General features: G+C 41.7%; 1 protein-coding gene across 1 annotated transcript in view; it reads right to left on the bottom strand.

Annotated features, from left to right (window-relative positions):
* LOC128355055 (calmodulin-binding transcription activator 1-like) overlaps nucleotides 1-25000 on the bottom strand; it is a 55109-nt gene that overhangs the window by 25773 nt on the left and 4336 nt on the right. Inside the window, exons 3-4 of the mRNA XM_053315215.1 lie at nucleotides 21293-21396; nucleotides 4128-4195 (exon numbers count right to left, since the gene is read on the bottom strand). Of these exons, the coding sequence (XP_053171190.1) occupies nucleotides 4128-4195; nucleotides 21293-21396 (172 nt within the window). The remainder of the gene's footprint in view (nucleotides 1-4127; nucleotides 4196-21292; nucleotides 21397-25000) is intronic.

The raw sequence follows: 25000 nt of genomic DNA, 5'->3' as shown, positions 1-25000 counted from the left end.
GGTAAATTGAATGTCATGTAGACATTTGATGGAAATATATAACCATATAAACCTTTGGATATGAAATGTCTTGGTCCTCAGTCTGTCTGGTAACACTGAATGTTACAATAAAACATTTGCAACAGTGTCAAAAACACTGCCTAGTGTGTGCAACAGTATCTGTCTTTGAAAAGTGCCTCTGGTGTGTAGGACCTGTATCCTCCTTCAAGTGGCTTGGCTATAAATGCAGAGGAGATATTAAATGAATTGGCAAAAGGCAGTAGGTGGATATATGCGCTGTGTTATGTGGTATGACTAACCATTCTATAGACACCTATAGAAAATGGTCCTGGTATACAGCATAGTTCTACTATACCAACTATTTTTCACAGTTTAATGACAACATCATTATGAAACTGAAGACAGCTATCTCACTTTTTCAGAGTGAGATTGATTGCACCATGTGTCATATATGTGATATAATTCAGATTACATGACAATATTTAATTTTGCCTCATTGGCACTGACCAGATCTGTGAACCTTAACATATATGTATATATATATATATATACATACATATATATATATATATATATATATATACATATATATATATATATAAATCACACTATTATTAAAAGTGTCTCTTAAGCAGTGAATATTGTTGCTGTTTTTGTGTATTTTGAGATCAGTGCAGTGACAGGAGAACAACTTCAGTAGACATATAGTGTTAAAATGTATATATTCAAAATGTGTTTGTTCAGGGGTCTGGCATAAATCCAGCCTAAGACGAATGTCAAGACATGTCCCAGGTGAGTATCTTTATAAAGTTTCTTAAACTCTATAATATAACATCTATAACTTCATTACAATTTCAAATAATTTTTCACCATTAAAAGGAGAAACAGTCAGATATCCTGTCAGATAACATACCAGATGATAATCAGCACATATCTGAAACACCTTATGGGTCAGACACAAGCATCCAGGTTATACCCAACACATCAAAAAGTTGGTTGCTGTGTGTCTTTGAACTGAACCTTCTATGTTCTTTGGCTACACATGACCTATTTTTACACAGCTAACCAGTGTCACTGAAAACTGGATTTGTAGAAAGAAGAAACATCATCATTCTCGTAGGCGGTCACAGTGACACACAGACACATAGAAGCCTGTCACACAACATAACAAGACACGGTTATGTCCAGTGTGGAAGTTGCTGTGATGAACAGGCCAAACACTGTCAAAACAACTGTCAAAAACAACTGAATTCAAAATGGCGTGGACTCAACCAACAAAACACAGTTACCAAAATGGCGTTGCTGTAACCGCTTTATCTTTCCTGTTAAATTCTCTAAAGTCTTATCAAATTCAGAATGACCCAAATTGGATCTGTACCAAGCAGAAACATCACCATTCTCGTAGGCGGTGACATATACACATAGAAGCCACATAGAAGCTTTTTACCCAACACAACAACTTTTCTATTTCTACTGGTGTAGTTCCTGGATTCTGGTGCTTCTGAACTGCTCATGTTGACCCCCTGCATAAAGGTGGCAAAAGGAGTGATTCAAATAATTGTAGAGCAGTATCCAAAATGTCTTGACTGGCTAATATTCTACAATCACTGGTAAACTGACAACTTAAGGATTTCTCACCAAAAATGTGTAATAACATGTATAAATTGTAAAGTGCAGCAGTAGCTTATATGTTCCACTATATTGCACTTCCAGGATGTGTGTGTGACTGAGTGTGTGTTGACAGGGGTTCAGGGAGGGTTCAAAAGCAGTATTGTATTAATAATATATTGATGTTCTCCAAGCTGCACTTAATGATCTTAAACTTTTATTGAACTAATCAAAACTAAGTTTACATTATTGTTTTGAGCTAGAGGTAACCGTAGAAAAAACATATTTCCACTGTATAAGGATCCATTCTTGAGAGTTACAGAATATAAATACCTTGGCATTTGGATAGATGACAAACTCACATTCAAACTTCATATAGACAATCTTATGTTATAGAAATAAAAGCAACTTTCCTGTGTTTTGTAGGAAAAGGATTGTTGTTTTTCTTTCTGTCATAGATTATGGTGATGTAATTTACAGGCATGCCTCTGCTGCTACTCTTGAGCCCTTAAAGACTGTTTACTACTCTGCTCTTAGGTTTATTACCGGTGATGTTTATAGCACCCATCATTGCATCCTGTATGTAAAAGTTGGGTGGTCTTCTCTTTCTGAGAGACGTGACTAGCATACGTAATTAATCTACAAGGCCCTTATTGGGAAGCTGCCATCTTACATCACATCTATGCTAGATTGGTCCTCGAGACCAGATCACACCCAATTTAATGACTGGCTTACACTGCAAGTTTCTCGAGTTTGTACTGAGCTCGGAAGATCTCCTTTATGTTTTTAAACGCTGACTGCCTGGAACACTATTAAATGTGAATTAAATGAATACTCTGGTAAAGCGTGGACAATTTATATCTATGATCACTAATCTCATAACCTCTGTTAGCAACTGTTTTAATCTTTTATTATCTTTCCATATACACGTTTGATTGATTTGTTTATATCCTGTGTCTTGTATATTTTATTAACTGTACACGCATACTAAATTGATTGTTTATTTTTATCATTATTATTTGATATCTTATACTTTTTACTCAACATCATTGTAAATGAGGACCAGCCCTGAATGATTTTATCGAGTGTAAATAAAGGCAATATATATTTATAATACGGCCATACTGGTCCACCACTGGGCAGGTTAGGAGAAAATGGCCCCCTATATAATATAGACCCGAGTGTGTGTGTGCAGGTGCGTGCACATGGACGATGCCCGTGTGCCTCGCAAACTCTCTGATTCAAGCAGACATAAATGCTATTGATTATAACTGGGCTGTGATGTGTGGGATATAAAAAGCTTTTCCACCGTTCAACAGTGTAGCAGAGCGAAAACAGAGAAGGCAAGTGGAGGAGAGTAGGAAAAAAAAGACGGCAAGATAAAGAGACAGAGTGGGCGAGTGAGTGAGTCTGGTAAAGGGAGGAGAGAAGGAGGAGCAGATGAGAAAAGTGAGAGGAGAAGGAGAGAGGAGGTAACAGTTATTACTTTGAACTGATTAGGTATTTCGGAGAGGGGAGAAATGAAGGTCATTGATTGTTATCTTAGTATTGCTCCTACAAATGTGCAAACGCATGCGCACATATGGACTCAAACACACATGCACGCACTGTCACGCACACACATAAATGTCACTAGCTCCGTTAGCTGAGCTCCTTTCCATCTGATGGGATTAGGTGTAATCTGTTCTAATCGTGCCTCGTGTCATGTGTAAATGGGATTATATCTAACTGCTGCTCAATAACACCAATATGACTGCTGATGCTGTTGCTGCCGGGAGTCTGAGGCTATACGGCAGCACAACCAATCAATGAGAAATCCATCCACAACATAAACTGTGCTGCTGGCCTCAGGCTGCTCCTGAGAAGAGTCCTTCAGCTTGCACAATGGGAGCGCGGAGGCATCACCTCAGGCTTTCAGTGATGTCAGTAATCAGAAAACGCTTCACTTCCTTTTCTTTCTTTCTCTCTTTTTTGTCATACCTACATCTGTATTAACTAAAGTAAATGTCAATAAGGTGAATTGTGAATTATTAAATTTGCCTTTCTTCTTTATTCTTTCATCCTCTCTCTCTCTCTCTCTCCTTCCATCCTTCCTGACTCCTCTCTCCATTCTAGGAAAAGAGCTACCTATGGTTCATTTGGATCGATGAATATTCAGTTCTGGCATGTGAATCCCCGTTCACAGCCCCATCTTATATACACACACTTTCCCCCCACCCCTTTATGTCTGAATTATACATCACTTATCCTAATACATTTACATTCATTAATACTCCATTTCCAGCTGACTAGGTGCTTTACAGTCCGGCCATGTTCTGAAGCGTTCTCTACATGTAGAGTAGCCCATAAGCAGGACCCTTTGGAGACAGTTGACGTACATCTCTAATGTTTTAATCAAACAGAGACACTCAGTTACTGGGTTTAAAACATCACGAGTCACTGGCTGATTAAACAATGCTGTGTTTCTACGTGATGTGTGTGTGTGCATGTGTGGAAACCAATGTCTGCGCTCTCCTCACCTGGTTTTTGGCGATGTCGTCAGCCACTCATCATGTTTCTCAAAAGTGATGAGATATGCAGCAATCTCCTGGAGAGACAAAGACAAGACAGAAAGGTTATATTGGAGTGTGTGCGTGAGCGTGTGTGTGTGTCACAGGGAGATAAAACATAACAGGTATTTCCAGATGACCCGCTGATGCCCACAGAGAGTGTGTCACTATCTGATTGCCACGGTGAGGTCTGGGCGCCTGATTGGTCACAGAGCAGCCAGTCAGGAGACAGATATAGAGGACAGACCCTCAGGGCCAGCAACCAATCACACTCACCGACACACTGATGTCTCCCTCCACTGGGGAGGAAAAGCTATCTCCTAAATACACACACACATGCTACATAAACACACACGCACACACTGGGGGTGCAGACCCATACACTAGCTGAGAGAGTGCGCTGATAGGAAAAGTTTTCTTGTACTTTGCAGTTTCACAGTTTCCCGTCAGATAAAGCCTGCTCCTAACTTGATTCTTAATTCCTCTGGCTCTCTTTTCATCTCCTCGGCTCTCGTCTCCACACTATTTCTATTCTTCCTCCACACTCACATGAATCCAATAAGGAAAAAGAAAGTTCAAATCATACAGGTGCATTCTACCGAGAGTAAGGCAAAACAAAACGTCCGTACACACACAGACAGAGACACACAGAAATGCAGCCCAAAGAAACCGTTGTTTATACCTCCTGCTTTTTAGTCACTCATGCAACATCGCCTTTTCCCTTTGCTCGGTGAACTCTCTCACCCCTGGCTTCCTCCTTGAAACATCATTCTCTCTCTCCCTATCTCTGACTCCCATCGCACCCACTTGTTGTGAAAGACTATGAAATGTAAATTGTCCTCTTAAGGCAATCAGTGTTTGAAATGTGGCACAAAGCAATAGTGAAGAAGACATCAACACTCCAGCACTCCTTCATCTGCCCCCTCAGATCAACAGTCTCCACTCCAGACCTCCTCTCCTTCTCTTCCTCTCTGTCTCTTTCTGTGTGTATGAGTGTGTGTCTGTGTGTTTAGATATTTGTCCCAGTTTGGCATGAGAGCACTCCAGCTCCACAACGATCAGATGAGATGGAGGGACAAAGACGGAGAGGGGAAGAAAGACAAGGAGAGACGAAAAGAGAGAGCAGCTGGAGGGTGCTGGCACTTAACTGGATTGTTTTTTAGTATCCTCCATTCAATCTTAACGTCCCAACCCCCCACTGCCTCATCATGCATTTATATGTGTGTTTATATTTGTGCATGTGTGTGTGTGTATGTGTGTGTGTGTGCATGCCTGTGTGGGAGGAACTGTCATGACACCATTAATAATTATCACTATCAAGCTGGCCACTATTAATGTCTGTCTGTCTGAGCCACATAAAACTGCGCTGAGCTGAGTTTAGGTTGGGCACGCATGCAGCCACATTATTTTTTTTACCGACACACACACACAAACACACACACACACAAACACTTACACACAAGGATTGCCTCATTCATTTATGCATCTATTCATTAGCTGTGACAGGCAGCCACCTCTCCTCCTCCCAAACCACTCCAGAGCAAGTCAATATCCTATATGGCCTCCACAGCCCCGGCCAGGCACTCGGGTTCCCCTAGTGACTGTCAGCCAGTGGGATGCGGGTAGGAGAGAGAAGGAGAAGAAGAGACGAGGGGCTGGGAGAGACAGAAGGATGGGAGGATTAAGAACGAGGGAGAGAGACTTGCAATTAAAGGCCTGCCCCATAAGAGCCATTAAAAAGCCAGAAACAGAAGAGTCAGCTGAAATGGCAGCCTGACACACACTCTAAAACACACCCACACACACACACACACACACACACACACACACAGTGGAGACACACACTCCAGTTCACTCCCTCGCCAAGACACACACACACACATACACACAAACACGCCCATGTGAAGAGTGACAGAAGTGAGATGGTGAAGGTCGGTCCTCAGGAAGTCACAGTTATTGTCCCAGTGGAGACCGGTGATGGAACGCTTTGAGCATGCCTGGCGACACACTGACCCTTCAGGAATACTGTGTATGTATGTGAGTGTGTGTGTGTGTGAGTGTGTGTGTGTGAGTGTGTGTGTGTGTGTGTGTGTGTGTGTGTGTTCGCTGTGCCAGACACAGGGACAGGGACAAGTGTCTTTCTCCAGGGATCTACTCCAGAAACCCAGACGTTCTGCATGTCTGTGTGAGCCTACGTAATAATAATACATTACGACAGGCCCAACTGGCTGCGTGCACACACTTTTCCAAACACACACCTAATCCAGTCTGTCGCTGTGTGAGAGCAAGTGAGAAAGAGAGACAGAGAGAGAGAGAGAGAGAGAGAGAGAGAGAGAGAGAGCAGGAGTTACTTAAGAAATATCTAACAAAGCAGAGAGCATGAGTGGGAAGTTAGATTGGAGCATGCGATGCAGTTGGGGAAATCAGCCTCCCACTCACGCATCACTGAGACCATCTCCCTCCAAGAAACTGGTGGCATGTACAGAAAAGCAGACAGACAGACGCACGCACACACACGCAAATACATGCACACACTCTCTTACAGGCCTCAGGGAGATTTCCAGTGGAGGCAGGGAGGAAGGGGGGTGGGGGGTGGGGGGGTCGCCTACACTGCAACAGACTTATCCAGGAGCTTTCCCCAGGGAGATTCCGTTATAGGGTCTGGCCACAGGCTAGTGTGTGTGAGTGTGTGTGTGTGTGTGTGTGTGTGTGTGTGTGTGTGAGAGAGTGCGTGCACATTTGAAGTCTAATGATGAGCATCACCCCGACAGAGATCTGGGGAAAACAGAGTTGTCTGTAAACTGGAACTGTCACATCCATTCGAAGTGCCTCAAATGAAGGCTGCCGCTGGTCCTCGCCACAGAAATCGTTTGGCATTGAACAGTTTATTTTGGTGGCATGGAAGGTAGAAAACTGAGGTGTCCTTTTCAGCTACTGAATCCATTTTTGCCTTTCTCCTTGAGCATGGTTAAGTCTTATATACATATGGAGGAAAAAACTGCATTAGCATTACCATGGGAGGTCTGCTGATGCTGTAATTTGTTCCTGAGCACCTCCACCAGTTCTCTCTCTTTCCCAGAACAACCCTGTCAGTGTCTGACGTTAATAGACACTCTATACAGAATTGCCCCGTTTTTTTGTTGTGGGTTCTTTTTTTTGCAGACTACATGCTTCTGTGTGGTTTTATATGGAGCACTATCTCAGCCATTTGTTCAAACTACTTTTTATTGAACTTTTTTTTTTATATTTCTGCTTTAGAGGTTCATCATGTAAGTGTAATAATAGCACTTTCATGCTAAACCTATATATACATATGTATAACCCACTGTCATACAATTTCATTCTAACTGTAATAATCAATAATACATTAGAATTGAGAGGTGCCTGTGAGCATGTCATTATCCAGAGCCATTGACAGAAATGTGACCAGACACATCTCTTAGCATCTCCTCTGAGTCCTGAGTGACCTCTAAAATCCCCAATGTCATGTAGCCATGGCTGCTTTTCTGAAGACTGATAACTTGAGATAACGTTGCAATGAGAAATCTGAATGCAGACTAAATAGTGTGAAGCTGATGTAAATGTTGCAACGGCTATTGTAAACCAGACCATTAACGTCTCGTTTGCAGTATGTTCCTCTAACCTGGCTAATTAAAATGTGTAGCTCTCAACAGAGAGAGAGTGTCACACACTGAGTTATGACAAGGATAATTTTGTTCTGTTCTAGCCGCAAAATAAAATTTCATCAAGCTTATTGTAAACCAGAGCAATAATGTGTAGTTGGTATTATATTCCCAAACTGCTTCACTCCCCACTGTTTGTTACTTTCAACAGCCTTTATATTACCTCCACTGGCTAATACAACTGCTTAATGCTGTTTCCATAACAACTGTTGCAAAGCCCCTGATCAGAATTCCTCTCAAGCTTGCCTTGTGTTTATCATACAAACACCTCATCACACACTGGGCAACACACACATGGACATAAAAGGATTGTACACACATGCATACAAATGGGGCTGTCTATTAATACACAAAGTCGCTTGTGTGAAAATAAATAAATATATGGAAATAAAACTTGTCCCGGCCTTCTGTCTCTTCTGTTGTTCTCTCTGTGAAACATGGATGTGAGCACACACACACATTTGGTGCTGGTCTGTCATTGGAGGGCAAGGTCTGACCTTCAGCGGGGACCCTCCCCTGTCACCTGGTTGGGAGAGGGACCTGCACGTCACATCCATCTTTGTCACACTGCAACTCTCACAACAACATTCATATACCCAAAGTCGGACATACAGTACATGCACACAAAAATAACTCCCATGTCAAAAGTAATGCATGCTAGGATGCACAGGCATTCACACACACATATACGCACACACAGGTTTGGTCTCAGATGAATCTATGTGGTGGCTGCTGCCCGTGTGAGTGACGGCTTTATAATGAAATAGTCACTCTCCTCTCTCCTTCCCTCCCTCACTCCCTCTCCGTTTGGTTTGACCTCTTTACTTTCTCCTCCCTTCTCTCCTCCCTCCAACTCACCCACTTCCCTCTCATCTCCCTTTTGCCAATATACAGAAGTCCAATTGGTAAATGTGGCTAGACACACACACACACACACACACACACACACACACACACACACACACACACAGTGTGAAAAGTAGCACAAACTTTTTTCAGCAGAGACCTGAGAGCAAGGAAGAGTCAGCCCCAATCCACAGAGGGAACATCAATCATATTTTTTTTTATATAAAACTTCCCCTCTTTTGCGCACCTCACCTGTCCTCTTTCACCCATCTTGTATTTGCATTTGAGGAGACGGCCCCCTCACTCTCAGCGGGAGGGGAGGGGGGGTGTGAACACATCAAAGATGGCAACAGGTGTGTGGTGTCAAACACAATGCCAGGACCCCTGCTGCACCAGGGCATCTTGGATAAATCCTGTCATAGTCCTCAAAAACTGCCACAAAGTTAACCAGGAAAGGGTGCACGCACACATATACACACAGAGAGACGTATATTTGAAATCTCTAATGACGGATGTGTGTTTGCCGTTGGGAGGTGGAGAGAAGAGAGTGAGAGAAAGAGAAATAGACAAGGTAGGATGGAGCGGTGTCTCAATGAAGAAGTCTCCAGGGGTTGTGTTAACCCCTGATGCCTCATCTCAGCGTGAGTCATTCTGCTCTCCGAGGCTCGTCTCTACTTTTCTATTGTTGATGTTATTGTTATTGAGGAGGTTTGGTATGCTAAGGAGAGAGAGATAGAAAGGCACAGAGAAAGAGAGAGAGGGAGAGGTAGTGGAAGAGAGGAAGAAATAGTGTGTGCCACCTCTCATTGGCATAAATACTTGTTTACAACAAGACATAAATTGGCACCCTGTCAGTCAGTCTCTCTATTTCTCTCTCCTCTAACTCCCTTACTCTATTTCCCACTCTGTCTATATCTGTCTGTCTCTCTCCTCTTCTCTCCCTCTGTGCTGCTAAGCATATTACAACACTCCCTGGTTCAGCCCTCTCTCATTACCATATTCTAATTACATTCGTTAAGGGGAGCATTTGGGAGTTTAATGAATAAATTTGAAAGATGGGTCTCCGTGGCGATCTTTATGTTTGTCTCCTCCTCAACCAACTAAAGATGGGAGCATATGTGTGTGCGCGTGTGTGTGAGGTTGCACACCTGTGCAGTGTGTGTGTGTGTGTCTGTGTGTGTGTGTGCTTTCGGTAAATATCACTGTTGCTCCATTTCAGAAGAAACAAACAAATCTAGTTAACTGCTGGAGCTCATGTTGAGTCCGCTCTCTAAAAAAATCAATTCAGAATTCTGTTTGTCTCATCCAAATAATGATTTCATGTCATTTGTTTGTTGTTTTGGAAGATAGAAGAAAAAAAGCATAGAGCCACCCATGTTGAAGCCATGCATATTTAACTCTCCTCAAGCTTCAAACACAAACTGCTAAAGACAAGCATCAATTTACAGATGTACAAATTGTCTGCAATCGTGGTTTATCTTCTCTACCGACAACAGACCTGGGGGATCTATACTGGGAGATAGACAGACAGAGTTGAAACAATCATAAGTAAAAGTAAACATTAAAGGTTATCTAACCTGCTCTGTTGACTGGCTTCCACTATTGTGCAGTTTGATCCGTCTCTGCTTAGGACGAAGCCCTGGGCTGTAGACCTGAATAGACTGTTACTTCAGACCCTGCACTCACTCTTTCAGGGTATTGCAAAATGTGAAATACCTTTCACACGGTTTAATAAAGAAGTCCCAATGCATTCCCAAATTCTCATGATTGCCAGCTTGTACTTGTAAGTCTGGGAGTGAATGAGCAAAATTCGCCTCTCACGCAGAAATAACACTTTTTAAAAGCTTTTTGCTCGGCCAACTGCCATTGATTACTGATAATTAAATGATACAAGAAACCATAGAAAAATATGTGGAGTCTAATTTAATCCCTTCTCTGCAGATTTCACGTTTACATCTATGGCTACACTTTCCTTTCTTCTGAATCCCAGGACACAATTTCTTGTTGATGTGAACAGTCATAACCACAAATCAGGAGTCAGCAAAATTTGGGCAGTGTCTGAAGTTGCTTTATTGCATCTTGTGGTAAAAGGCATTGATTTGTTTCATTTTGAATTCAGTTTGATGTAGACTATCTTGAAATTTGTCCATGACTTTCACTTACCACTGAAACCACTGTACTCATCCATAGCTAACGAAATACATGGACAGCGAGATGATGGAAGTGATAATATGTGATGAGCATATGCTATGCCATTAATAGTTTATAAGTGTGCGGTATAGTATATCAATAGATCCAAAGGGGCTCCTCTTCACAGTGACTACAGTGTGTGTACAGTGATGATGCAATGCACAGGGTAGAGCCCGGTGTCAACACCCACTCTTCAACTACTGTGACTCATGCAGTGGGCGCCAAAGTATGTTAGCTATCTTTAAACTTCTATATCATGTAAGATGAACATGTTTATAAATAAATAACAGGGGGTTGAGAAATGTAACCAACATTTTTACTGTTGAAAGAGTAGACAGCTACCTTTTTCCATGTGTATTACTGCTGTCTATAGAAACTGTAACGACCTGTGTTTGCTTAAATCTGCTTCTTTTCAGCCATTAAATGCATACATTTTTGGCACAGACGGTTAATAATAATGATTGCTCTAATGTAGTGCACTTTTAGAAATTGAGGAGGAGACTGACATCAGTCATTGCCTGCCGGGTAACTTTCCACCCCATATGAACTGTAATGGACTGTGACTTCCTAGTTCAACGTGTAATGACACCTTATAGCTGAAAGAAACTTGCAGCTTAGTTTACAGTCTGATGCTGGTGTGTTGATGTGTATTGGGCAAAGTTATGACTTGCTAGCTGGCAAGCTACATATACAAGCATACTGCCAGAACATACATGAAATGCTGCCAACAAGAGGCAATTATGTAGTTAGGCCTAACACTAGGTAATAGCTGTTTTTGAGCTGGGACATCTTGTTGTTGCCATGTTTTTCTTGTTTCCTGGAGTAGTGATAGAATACTTCCAATAAATAATAATTGAATTGTTGGGACTGATTGATATCTCTTCAGCTTTCTTTTTTTAATTTTTTATTCAAAGAAACCAGAGTTATTGTTAGCAAAAACCTTCACTGTCAAACACCCAAAGGCATGAATGAACATTATTCCTGGTCCTTGCCCCTTGGCATAGATACAAGTTATATGCTTTCACCTAATATGGCAAGAAGTATATCAACACCCCCACCCACCATCTTCCACTGTGCATTCAAAAAAAAAAAGAAATGTATGCAAATGCGGCATAAGTATCCCTTATATAGTTGCCTCCTTAGAGTACAAGATGATGGATGATATATTACAGCTGAGCTAGTCTTAGACTAATGACACAGCTGCATTACAATACACAACTTGGTACACAGCTAATATCATATATGCAGAGAGACAGAACCCACACAAGCACTCTCACTCACTCACACACACACACACACACACACACACACACAAATGCCACCTTGTTTAATCCCCTGGGAATCAGTGAAATTTGATTACCGTGACTTTTACAAACACACTCCATATGAGAGTAGACATTCCATACATCAGCAGGAGGGAGGAGGGTGAGGGAGGGAGACGAGAACTGAGACGGAGAAATTTGTGATGCTACAGAAAACTACACTTTGATAGGAAGAAACACTGGACACACACTTTGGTCTCCTGAGTGCAATTGTTGAAATATCACAACCACGACCAAACACACACGCATGCACGTACGCATGCACTAGCGCACACACACACACACACACACACACACACACACACACACACAGTATCTCACCCTATATATAATACGGCAACTGTGGGAAAATATATTTACAAGTAAATGTATACACCTCCCAGGGTAAATCTTGTGAATGTGTACATTTCCAGGATAATGTTAGTGGAAAATGCTCGTCACAGCACCAAGAGATTCACCGTTCACTCACTGTGTTTTATTGTGGATACAATGTAGAAGCCAGCTAAATTACCCATTTGGCTTAGCTCCTGTAATAAACTGAGATCTGCGAGACACGAGAGATACAACTGAGCACCATTATAGAGTCAGAAAAACTGGAAAAATGTACGTTGGATTAATTTAATATTTTCCCCACGTACCTTATGCCTTTTAACATTTTGAGAGACGAGATGCACTTTTAGTAATCAGAAATTCGTGCCTTTTTATTATTTTATCTTTTTCTTAATCTTTTTTAAACATTGAATTTACTTACATTTATGTATGAAAACGTTTCTGCACACAACAAGGTTTCCTCAAATTTGAAAGGCTTTAATTGTGATTCTAAAGAGTTCACTGAAACAAAACTCCATGAGGCCAAACACCTGTTGATGAACACTGTTTGATGTGCAGTAAAGACGGCAGGAGATTTCCACGATAACATGACTTCACCTCTCATTAACAAAGAAACACAGACATTAATCGACTTACCTTAAGAAATGCTACCAGTGAATGCTAAATATTGATACGCTCAGTGCTTGATAATTCACATTTCTGCTAAACATTAATATCAACTATGCCCCAATACACTCCTCTGTTATCAAATCAAATGTCCAGAGAGCAAATTGATAATGAGTAAAAAGCAATTAAAGTGTTGAAACACACAGCAACTTGACATTTTTTATTATGTTGTATTTTTTCTAAGAAATAAATAACATTGATTTTGCGCTCACAATACAATTACACCGTCGCATAATCTTTCCAGTTTTAATTAAAAATAGAGCTGCAGTCTGCCATTAGTGGGTTGAAGCTCATGAGGACAACACACTCAGATCTACGCAATATCACAGCGAACAAAACTGACAATTTGACCTCACCGTAACGTTCCATTTGAACAGATGTTGTCTGATGCACTACCCTTGCAAATCGTTCTCCTGAAGTATGACTTTGTGCATATTCTCTGCCAATTTCATTTTTGCGTCCTTTACAAATGTTTACATGTCTGGATTAGCAATGAGGTAGGCAGTCAATGATGGTGTGTGTAAAATGTACAGAGGCAACTCTGCATGGAAAACACAAGTGTGTGCACACTGGAGAACATCCCAAATATTTGAATTGAGCTCAGCTTCAAATATTATGACACACTAGGAATAATAGTGCTGTAACTATAATCTGTCAAAATATGCAGAGTGCAAAATGCTGTAAAGTCTGGATCAACACTGTGCTAACAACAGCAGAAAAATACATACAATGTAAAACAGATGAGTGCTATCAATGCAGTAATGAAACCAGTGAAACACACACTGAGTTCATGTTACGTATATTCATCTGAGGGCCATATTTCACATGTTATTGATCAATATGTCAAAATCTTTTGGTATATTGTGTGGTTGATGTGATACTGTATGACATAGACTTCAAATATTACCAAATATGGGACATACAGTACAGTCAAAAGTTTGGACACGATTTTCTCCTTCAAGTGAATGGGAAGTGTGTTCAAACTTTTGACTGGTACTGTACACACTGCTGTGCAGTAGGTACGTTTTGAACTGAGGTTAGTTTACAGTTTCACATTGATCATTTATTTCCACACTGGATGCACAGCTCCAGTCCATTATTGCTGGTGCACAATGCAGTAATCCTTAAACAACAATAAAGTAGTGCCAATAGTCTGTAAAAACCTATCAAATGACTCATGCTGAGCTCATTTAAGTGAAGTCTTGGGTGTCTGCAGATGTGCTCAGTGCATACTTATCATATGAGTTTACAGAAAAATGTTGCTTAATAATTGTGAGTCTGGAGACTGCCGCAGAGAGAGCAACAGCAAATGAGCATGAATAAAAACTGGGCATCAGGGTAGTGCTGCCTGTGTTTCAGACCTGCAGACCACACAAATATATACCCAGACTTGGATTAAACAATTGCACAAGTAGCTTGAGAAAAATGTACAGATGTTTTTCTTGTCAAGTACTGTTGGACTTGTGTGCCACAATTTGCATAAAACCCACCATGACAAACTAGAGCTGCCTATGGAGTATGAAAAAAAAGGTTGACTGAAACGTACCTTCGTAAAACATGAACAGAGAGAATAAAATATAAATTGACTTGAAAAATTCTGAACTAGGCATATTTCTTTACAAGTCTCTGAGCTCCAGATATTATTAAGTCAGAAAACTAAGAGGCTAAGGAAAAACCTCATCAAAATCAATAGGGTTCCAGCACCTGTGGTGCTTTATTTACAGCATAATGTTTTGTTGACATCTTGCTGCCATTTGGGGATGTAAACATTCAAAATTGCAGTGTACTGCTGTAGAAACACACTTGACTCCAGTAGCTCTTGTAAAGTCTGATGAGCAGAAAGTTATCAAAGTTAAATAAAGTTATAAAGTTATCTAGACATAGCTCTACACATACCGTACAAGGACTCGAAATAGGAGTACAAGAACCATCTCAGTGTGTGCGGTTATGCACACACATACACATTTTAATGCTTTATCCGTCTCCAATGAATTAAATCTAATTTACACAGGACTCAGATATTACAGCAGTTCTATATGGGGACATTTAAAGATACAAAAAGTATTGTATCCACTTTGCTGCCTGGCTTCTTATTACGGCAGACACTGCTGGTCATTCACTTCCTTCTGGTTGTGCTGTGAATCTAACAAGAACACACTCACTCACACACACACATGCAGGCGCACACAAACGAGCACTGGCACATACACAACACCCCCACACTCACAGTCACACATTCCCACTGTTTAATATATTTCTGTGTCTCCAGTTAACAATATTTTGTGTCAAATTATAGTGGGCAAGATAAATAGTGGGTCTGTGCGACATGGAGAAAATAGAACAGGAGGAAAATGTGGGGCTTTAAGTTGGGGACGGAGAGGAGAGGAGTAGAGAGGAGGAGAGAGGAGAGGAGAGGAGAGGAGAGGAGAGGAGAAGAGAAGAGAGGAGAGGAAAGGAGAAGAGAAGAGACGAGAGGAGAAGAGAGGAGAGGAGAGGAGAGACTAGCAGAATAATCACTAACTCCTACCTCAGACACCTGGCTTTCCCAGACTAGACTTGTAAAACCTGGTTAATCCCACCCTCTTGTGAACTTGTGTGTGCAGAAATATCTACACGAGTGAAAGTCGCTGAAATACTGATCCAAACAATAGATGAAGCGTCTATGCACACGTCCAATTTACCATATGCAGTTCCATTTGCAAATGAAAGGCGTGTGGGTTGATTAAACGTATCAGCAAGGAAATTACATTTATGAATAGAATTAATCTAATTGATTATTTGCATTGCTGCACATTTAGTTCATATTGTCGGTCTGGTCAGCAGGACAGTATGGACGTCTGGAGTTTGAGTGAAAATGGAAGTCATAACAGACACAAAATGACGTTGGGTGTTAATTGGGCTATGCTTGGCTCAGAGAGAGATGGAGAGATAGACAAAGAGGAGGAGAAAAAGAGAGCGGGAGGGAGAGAGATAGCCTGGAGGACTAATTAGTGATTATAACTTGGCGCTCTCCAAACATAAAATATTTCTCAACCCAAAAGACAGAGGAATGATTAAAAATAAAAGAATAGGAATCAAACACAAGGAGCTGTGAAACACCCCTCTGGTATTGTATGTGTATGTGCGCGTGTGTGCGGGTGTGTGTGTGTGTGTGTGTGTGTGTGTGTGTGTGTGTGTGTGTGTGTGTGTGTTTGTGTATACATGTGCACATGCATGTGTGAGTGTGTGTGTGTGTGTGTGTGTGTTGGCTTCTTTGCCCCCTCATTAAACCATACTTTACTCTGGTAAACGGCAACAGCACAGAGCTCAATGTCAACTAGAGAGGTTACAGCCATAGGCAGGCTCTGGGACACACACACACACACACTGACACGGATACACTCCAAGTCTCTCACGAACATGTTATCTAACAAATGCACGAGCGGCACTCCCATTTCATTTAAAAAAAAAAACCTGAAACTTTCCGTAAGTTTCCAAAGGCACACTACTTTTGTCTTTGTTCTGACACAGCCGACAAAATGGAGAGTGTCAGCCTCTCCCGGCCCCGCACCAGTGTGAGCTGGACATTAGCAATTCACACATCAAAGTCATAAATCAAGGGCACCCTTCACCACAGTATAAATGGAACATGGAGGCCTGAAAATGGCTGTCAGCTAACTATATCGTTCTGGGTTTCCATAATGGATCTATAGTATTTTTTCCACGAAGTCTGACATTTAACGTGGTCTCTCCTGTGTAACTTTCTCCTGCGTCATGTTTTACCTACGGGGGGAAAAAAAGGGAAATATCTCTACAAAGAAACGTAGGAATACAATGCATGCATATTTAATTCAATGTATCTATTTAATGGTTCACAAACAACCGTAATGACACGAATAATAAATTAAACATGTGCACGCACACGCTCATAGACACAAACACACACACGCGCAAAGCTTTGTTTGGGCTGGAAACTGAAGCGTACACAAGCCGAGAAGCCGCAGTACGCACAGGTGACTGTGAGTGGGTTCCTGACATTTCTACCTCAGATTTAGAGCTTTTGTCCTTCGACAACTGTTTTTCTCTTTATTCTTTTTTTTCTTTTTTGTCTGTCGTACATGTTTGGCATCGAGAGCAGACGAATTGACAATTTCACGTCTCTCTTATCACCTTCAATGTACTGCACAATCATGAACGGCGTTTGTGTCACACTTGCAACATCGATCAAACCATTAGCACAAATACACACACAAAGACACACATCCAATCTGTTACCATGGCAACACCTCCCCTTGATGCGCACACATACACACACACTCACACACACACGTCTACAGAAGGCAGATGGGCCAGTGGTCTAAAATGTATATGCTTTTTGATCTGCTTTTCATTCAGGCTATCATGTTGGTGTCATGCGGCGACACAGCCAGACATGAGCGTGTGTGAACTGTCAACTAGCTGCCTTCACACCAAACACCTACCAATAAATCACAGCTTAATTGTAGCAGAGGTCTACAATAAAACACTGCATGTTTCATATCATATCATTACATATCATTAATGCCGAAATAATGCGGTTTTCTTACACCTCTCTTTTTACACCCATACAGTTGAGCGACATGCGGAGCAGACACGCATGCAGAAGCATTGTGGTGCAGATGGCTGTCGTCTGTGCAATGACAGAAGCCTTTAAAATGCACATTAGATCACTCAGTGGCGTGCGCATTCACATGGCATGAGTGTGTTTGAATTTAAGCTTTTGGAAAGGAATTTTATTGTTATTCAGCTCAGTCTTGCTTCTTAAAATATGAGTCAGAAAGTCAAGAGTCCCCACAAGAGTAATCATATTTTCATGAGCTTGAGTCCCAGGACCAAACTCTAAAGTTTGTCTTTGTCTAACGTAGAAAAAGTTATTCTGCTGGTCCAAAGAATTTGCTGAAACCAAACAACAAGTCATTCCCAAGGGAGGGATAAAACAGGCTCTACCATCATATGTCCACCTGAGTGTGATTTGTTATCTAAAACTAGTCTATAGTCTATTACTATGGACAGATACACATACACCCCCAATCTATTATTGAACAAAAGGCTCACGACTCCGCTCAGCCCTTCGGGGAGGAATCCATCCCTCCATCCCAGAATAATTTCACACATCAGTAGATACACAAAAGAGAGAGAGAGAGGGAGGAAGAGAGGGGAAGCGAAGGGAAAGAAGAGAGGAAAGGAGGAGGAGGAGGAGTGGACGGGGTAAAAATGTATGGGGTTACAGCTCAGTGCTCATGGGAGGCCAAGGTGTCGGGGGGAGCCATGCGTGACAAAACAGAGATCATAGGATCTCATGCGATCGTGCACATGTGTGATAAAAACAAACACACACTTACAGAGACATGTGCATGCCAAGAAAAAAGGTGAGAGTAAGGACAAATCAGATGAAGACTTGTTAGAATTGGTGCTGACTTAATCAGAGCCATCCTCAGAATGGTAATCTCTTTATCTTTATCTATCACACTCTCCTCTTCTTATTCCCAGAGAAACACACACACAAGCACACACACGCACACACACACACACACACACACTCACACACACATACACACACACACACACACTGAGGATAATCCTAATTCTACATGCAGACATTAATAAACATCATGCAGAAAACCCACCACCCAAACAGTGTGAGGACAAGCACAAGACCAATTCTTTTAGTAAAGATGTAATACACAAAAACACACACATACAAGTGTGTCTATACAGCAAATCATTACTGGGCGTTTTAAACACACTATTTGTCAATAACACATCACCACACTTTCTGAGCAGCATCCAGACCATGAAAAGATTACATTTTCAGCTTTTTCACACACACACACACACGCACGCACGCACGCACGCACGCACGCACGCACGCACGCACGCACGCACGCACGCACGCACGCACGCACGCACGCACACACACACACACACACACACACACACACACACACACACACACACACACACAGTAGAGATGTGACTGAATAAATAAATTGAAAGCCTCAAATTTGACAGCTGATTTGACAGCTGATTGGTTGGGAAATATGTCTGGAAATATGCCTGGAAACATAAAATTTTATTACACTACAATCTACAGTGGACATATAAAGCCTATATGTGTCTACAATTTGATGATCAATGACGATTTCACTTTTCAATGAGCTGCTGACGAAAACTGTTGTCATTGTTACAGGAAAAAGAAATCTATTATTTCGTTGCAGCAGCTACAAAATACTCGACCGCAATAATCTGGCGCTTTGCATATCTCTAACAGACGCGTTCACACACATATGTACAAACACATAAACAGACTGAAATACATACAAGCGCTAGACGCACAAGCAAGCATACACAAAGCTCCCCCTACGAAAGCACGAAGCGAGAGGAGCAGCAGCAGACACAATGGAGTGTTTAAGTATGCAGGAAACTTTATGCCTGGGTGGAAGAGGAGCTTTGAAGGAATTCGCTGAGGGACACCCAACCTCCCCCTGAACTGAGTCTGTACCTCCTCATCAGAGAGAGAGCCATGGAGAGAGAAAGAGAGAGTGGGGGGAGGAGGCAATGAAAGATAAAGATAGAAAGGACTAGCTGGTAAGTTGGAAGGGAGACTGATGTAGAGAAAGCGGGAGAACGGGGCAGGAGAGGAGGGCAGCAACAAGGTGCTCTGGTCTAGTCCCTGCACCTTGTGTACAATTGCTCCTTGGTTAGGCTGATGTGTGGAAGTCCCTAACCAGCAGCGGTCACGTTGTTCTGAACCACACACACACGCGCACACACACACACACACACACACACACACACACACACACACACACACACACACACACACACACACACAGACACACACACTATTCATGTGAGCACACTGTTCAGTAGGCGCCGTGCTTAACTCCTAGTATGACCTTCATTGAGATGGATTGCATGAAAAATGTAATGACTTTCCTGAGAGAAAAACCACAGGCCAAATCAGCTTTGCATTGCATAATAATGTTGGACTTGGTAATCAATAACACAAACACACAAACACACATCCATAATGGAGTGCACAGCCTGCACATGGAGAAAATGTCTCAGTAGAGGCCAACCACATCACAATGGATGGAGCAAACCACCAGTGGAGAGCTGTGCAATGCATAAACAAGGAGCTATTGACGATAAATGTCTGCATCCATTTCCACCCATCAAACACTTCCCTGAGCTAACAGCTTAAGTCTGCAACAACATGCAACTCTGAAAAGCTTTTCACACCCCAAATGTTTAGCTCAGGTTTATCTCTGGCCTTGAGTTAAGACTTGTCCGAACCTAATTTGTCCCCATTTTACACTGTACTACTTATCCACCAGCAGAATTGAAGTTCTCTATTGTTCATGCTATAAATATTATGCTAAATTTGGCACAGAGCAGGGAAAACATAGCCCTGTATTAACGTTATATTTCCTTTAACTAGCTTTTGTGATCAAATCATCTGAGTGCATGGGCACTGCTTCTGTTGTTTATACCTGTCAGCTTTACATTTTTCTTCAATTTCTTGTTTTTTGGAAGACAACATTACACACTGTAACAAAATCATAATTTCCACACCTAACACAAGGCACATCAGAAAAAAACAACTTTGAGCAGAAATGTGCCGCACATTTAACAGCTTTCTGTGGTTGCATAGCAACAATGTGAGGTTCAGACAACAATCTTTATTGTACTGACCATAGGCTTTTTTGGACTCGGTAACACTCAGCAGTGGAGACATTCAATCTGTAGCCTTATTTCTTCTTTCTTAGCCTCTAAGCCCTGTAGTTTCAGACCCAGGAGCCCCTGTTTCCTACGCCTTAACCCAGAGTTTGTTTGGATTACAAAGTGAAATAGACAGCAACATGCCAAATGGAAGGTACTGTCGGTGGGATTATGGCTCTGAGTTCATGTTGTTTTTTATTTATTTCCTTGGGTCACTGTTTTAAGGTCCCGTAATGAAAGGATGCCCTTGTGTTTGTGGAGCTGTGCTTGCTGGAGATGAGTCACCAGCACAAAAAGACACTGAGTTCATCTCACTGTCACGCATATTTCCCTCTTGAGTGTGTCTCATTCTCACCTCGTTGGTGTTCCAGCGATGGCGCTCCTTGGGCAGAGAGGAACATTTCGGTAGACACTCAAGCAGCTTCTTAGGAAGGTAGATCTTCAGCTGGCCCGGCTCATCTGTAGCAGAAGGGGAGGGGGGTGAAGATAAAGGAAGATAAATGAGGGATGAGGAGGAATAGGAGAGAAATTTCTCATCAGACACAGAGACATAGTGAGAGGAGAATACCAAAACACATCATCTCTGGGATCTGGCTGCATAAAATAGCATTGTGTATCATTTTAATGACTTGATGTGACCTTAAAGGAAATTTTCACCACATATTATATGCATGTCCAATCAGTGTAGATGGTAAATGTAGTGAGTTTAAGCAATAAAACCTTAGTGCTTGCTATATTGACCGGGAAAGCTGAGTTTTCCTGCTGGTAGCACGTACATATACCAGGATGAATTGCGGACAAGTTTCTGACACCCAAGCCCCAAATACAGCCGCAGCCTCAGACTCTCTCCACTCTCTGCATTTCTTGAGCCGTATACCCTGACTCCAATAAATATGGCTGAATAACCGAGTCAGCCAAATCACTGTAAAATATAACCTTGTCTATACATCCTCTGCACACATATTTTGGCGTACCATTTTCGCTTTTGGAGACATTAGTAGTTTGCAAAACAAGCACACCCCTGGCTACCCAGATCCAAACTGAAAAACATTGCCTGTAGATCTTCCTTGTTCCCAACTACGTCACCGTACGTGAGATGACCGCGCTAGTGACGGAAGAACAGCAGATTTTGCAGCTCCGGCCACAGACACAGAAAACATGACAACAACTGCAGGCATTTTTCACACTATATCCGTAATTCTGATAGCTAGAGATAAGGTTGAAAATTGGTGAAATGTTCCTTTAAGCTTCTGAATTTGTTAAGGCCTCTGAACGACATCAGAGGCTTTAACTCATTTTGTTAAAAGAAAATGATCTTTGACATTTTTGATTAATCAGAAATACAGCTGATAATGTGTGGCAAAGCAGTGAAAAAAGATGTCTGTGGCTGATATCTTTTAACTCCCAGTAAGCATGCTATACCTAATTTAAAAAAAACACACTGCTACACCAACTAAATCAAATATGTCCAGGTCATCTCAATATAAACCTATCTTATATGTTTTTAATTATGGGTGATATGTAGTTAAATATAGAACTGTATGGTTGCTAATTTTATCAATCAAGTACACAGGATAGTTAAGTGCACAGTGCACAGAGGGAGTGGCAAATGACTTAATTTTAGGACAGTCGGTGGAGGTGCGAAGTGCACCTGAGGCCCACACGGAAACAGATTTGGATTAGGAAGAATCCATTATCATACATTATCTGTACATTTGGGGTTGGTAGCAATTGTGGTCAATCACATGGGCATTTCTTATCCCCTCTAAAAGCAATGACTCTCCCCACAGTGTTACACAGACGGTTTGGTAATGGAGCAGAGACTCCAGACTAACTCCTCCTGAGAGGAAACTAACATTCTTGTACAGGGGCTGCAGAGGCGCAAGTGCTAATTTACATAAGCTCAAATGCAGCTACAAGCAGATGAGGTTTAATTTGAAAGTTGAATTCATGTTTCTGGACAAACTGAAGACCCTCGGAGCATTGGGTTTTCTGTGTGTAATGATGCACCTTTTTATTTGGAGTCACAATAATGCACACACCATCACACAGGTGAGGTAACATAAGATGGTAAAAAAAAATCAGTTAACTCTCACCTTCTTGATATCACTCCCACATACACCACCCTGCTGCCATAAATGACTCACCTACACATCAAATATGTGGCTACAAATAGTCGGCTGTACTTTTGTTTCTGTTTGAATAACGTTTTCTTGTTTTAGGAATTTTCTTACTCTTATTTTAAAACAATATACATTTATTGGATGATAAGGATTTACATTTTCAGTAGCAACTAATGGATTGTAGTTTAGTGACAAAGACAGGGCAGGAAAGAAAGTAGAAGAAAGTGTTTTTTGGTATTTTTATGGGATATGTTGATAGTAAGAAAAATAACACAATGCCAGCCTTAAATCTGAAAAATCGGTGTAATATGTGTTACTAGTGGAAGAATATATATATATATAAAAAGTAAAACAGACAAGCAAAACATGAATAAGAGCGGTTTGTGTACTTTTTCTAGAGATCAGAAAGAGTGCACCACAACCAAAACATGGTCAATCATGACACTAGATTACATATGGCTCTGTCCCTTCTGTACCTCTCATCCTCTGTGCATGGAGAATCACCAAAATACTAAATAGACGCAGGTGAGGAAAAAAAATCCCACTGCGCCTCAGGAAAATACCATTTCCCTGCTGCAAAGTGTCCACACAAAGATAGATCCCCTGGTGTGTGTGTGTGTATGTGTGTGTGTGTGTGTGTGTGTGTGCGCGCGTGTTTGTGAGTGCATGCCCAACCGGTGTGCCGCTCAGAAGTCAAAGAGAGCGAGCACTCAAAGGTTATTGATAAGCATTTGAGTAGAGGGCGTCCATTCATGACTCCCTTGGGAAGATAGGAATTATACTCTACCTGAGGGCAGACGACAGAGCGAGGAAAAAAAAGAGTGATAGGTGGGGTGGGAGGGTCAGAGTGGGAGACAGAGAGAGGCAGAGAGATGATGAGCTAGAGAGAGAGACAGTTAATGAAGGAAAAAAGGAAACTTACAAGAGAGAAGAAATAAGATTTAGCAAGTGAGACTATTGCAAGGACAAGAGATGGAACAAGGTAACAAATACAAGATAAGAGAAAAGTACTGTAGCAGGACAGGAGCGGGTTCTATGTGTGTGTGTGCTCATGTGAGTGTGTCGGGTATCTGAGCATGTGTGTGTTTGTGTCAGTAGGAAGTGTGTTCAGGCACGTATGCTCCCCCTAATCAATTATGCATTTATTAATAGAAGGCCTGAGAAGACAGAATTTCAAACAGCTGAACGGTGCAGCAGCTTAGTTAAACAGCTGAATGGTGCAGCTTAGTTAAAGCCTAATTTCTTTTTTAGCAGCACTCCGGCGTCTCTGCTATGAATGCCAATCAGCGTTTAAACCCCACCCCTCCTGGCTATAACCCCCTCCCCTCCCCCTGCTGTTCTGAAGAATTCTCATCAGAGCCTCGCCTTTGAAATGTACCAGAACCACCACATCAAACAAGCCCGTTGCACATGCGTCGGCACACACGCAAACACCCACGCCCACACACGCGCGCACGCACACACACACACGCACACACTCATACATGCAAACAGTCACACACACATGCGCACAGTGCTCGACGATCAAAGAACACACATCACAGTATTTGTCCCAGAGTGACGTTTCTTTTCTCTTTTTTTTTCCTTTCTTTTTTTTTTTTTAACCAGTGACCTTGGTACTGAAATCCCTTTCAAAGCACACCTTCGTGGACATGAACATCATCTTAACCTGTCTTCCCATTTTGCTCTCAATGCTGACGAGGAATGGAAGACCAACTTTGCAGATTTGTTGAATGCTGATAAGCTTTTACACCCCGTAGAGTTGTATTTTGTGTTTCTAACAGTCCTGAAACAGAAAATGCGTCTCTGTTTTTTAAAAATTCAGCCTGTGTGCCGTTGCAATCGTCTTCTCCATCTGTTCAAAATGACTCTCAGTGGAGCTGTATTGTGGTGTGACACAGGGCAAAAACTTATCTTTAGTTTTTTGGCTACCCAGGAAA

Source organism: Scomber japonicus, chromosome 3 (assembly GCF_027409825.1).
Source record: "Scomber japonicus isolate fScoJap1 chromosome 3, fScoJap1.pri, whole genome shotgun sequence".
Taxonomy (NCBI): Eukaryota; Metazoa; Chordata; class Actinopteri; order Scombriformes; family Scombridae; genus Scomber; species Scomber japonicus.
The sequence above is the reverse complement of the archived record's forward strand: the minus strand, read 5'-3'. Positions and strand labels throughout refer to the sequence as shown.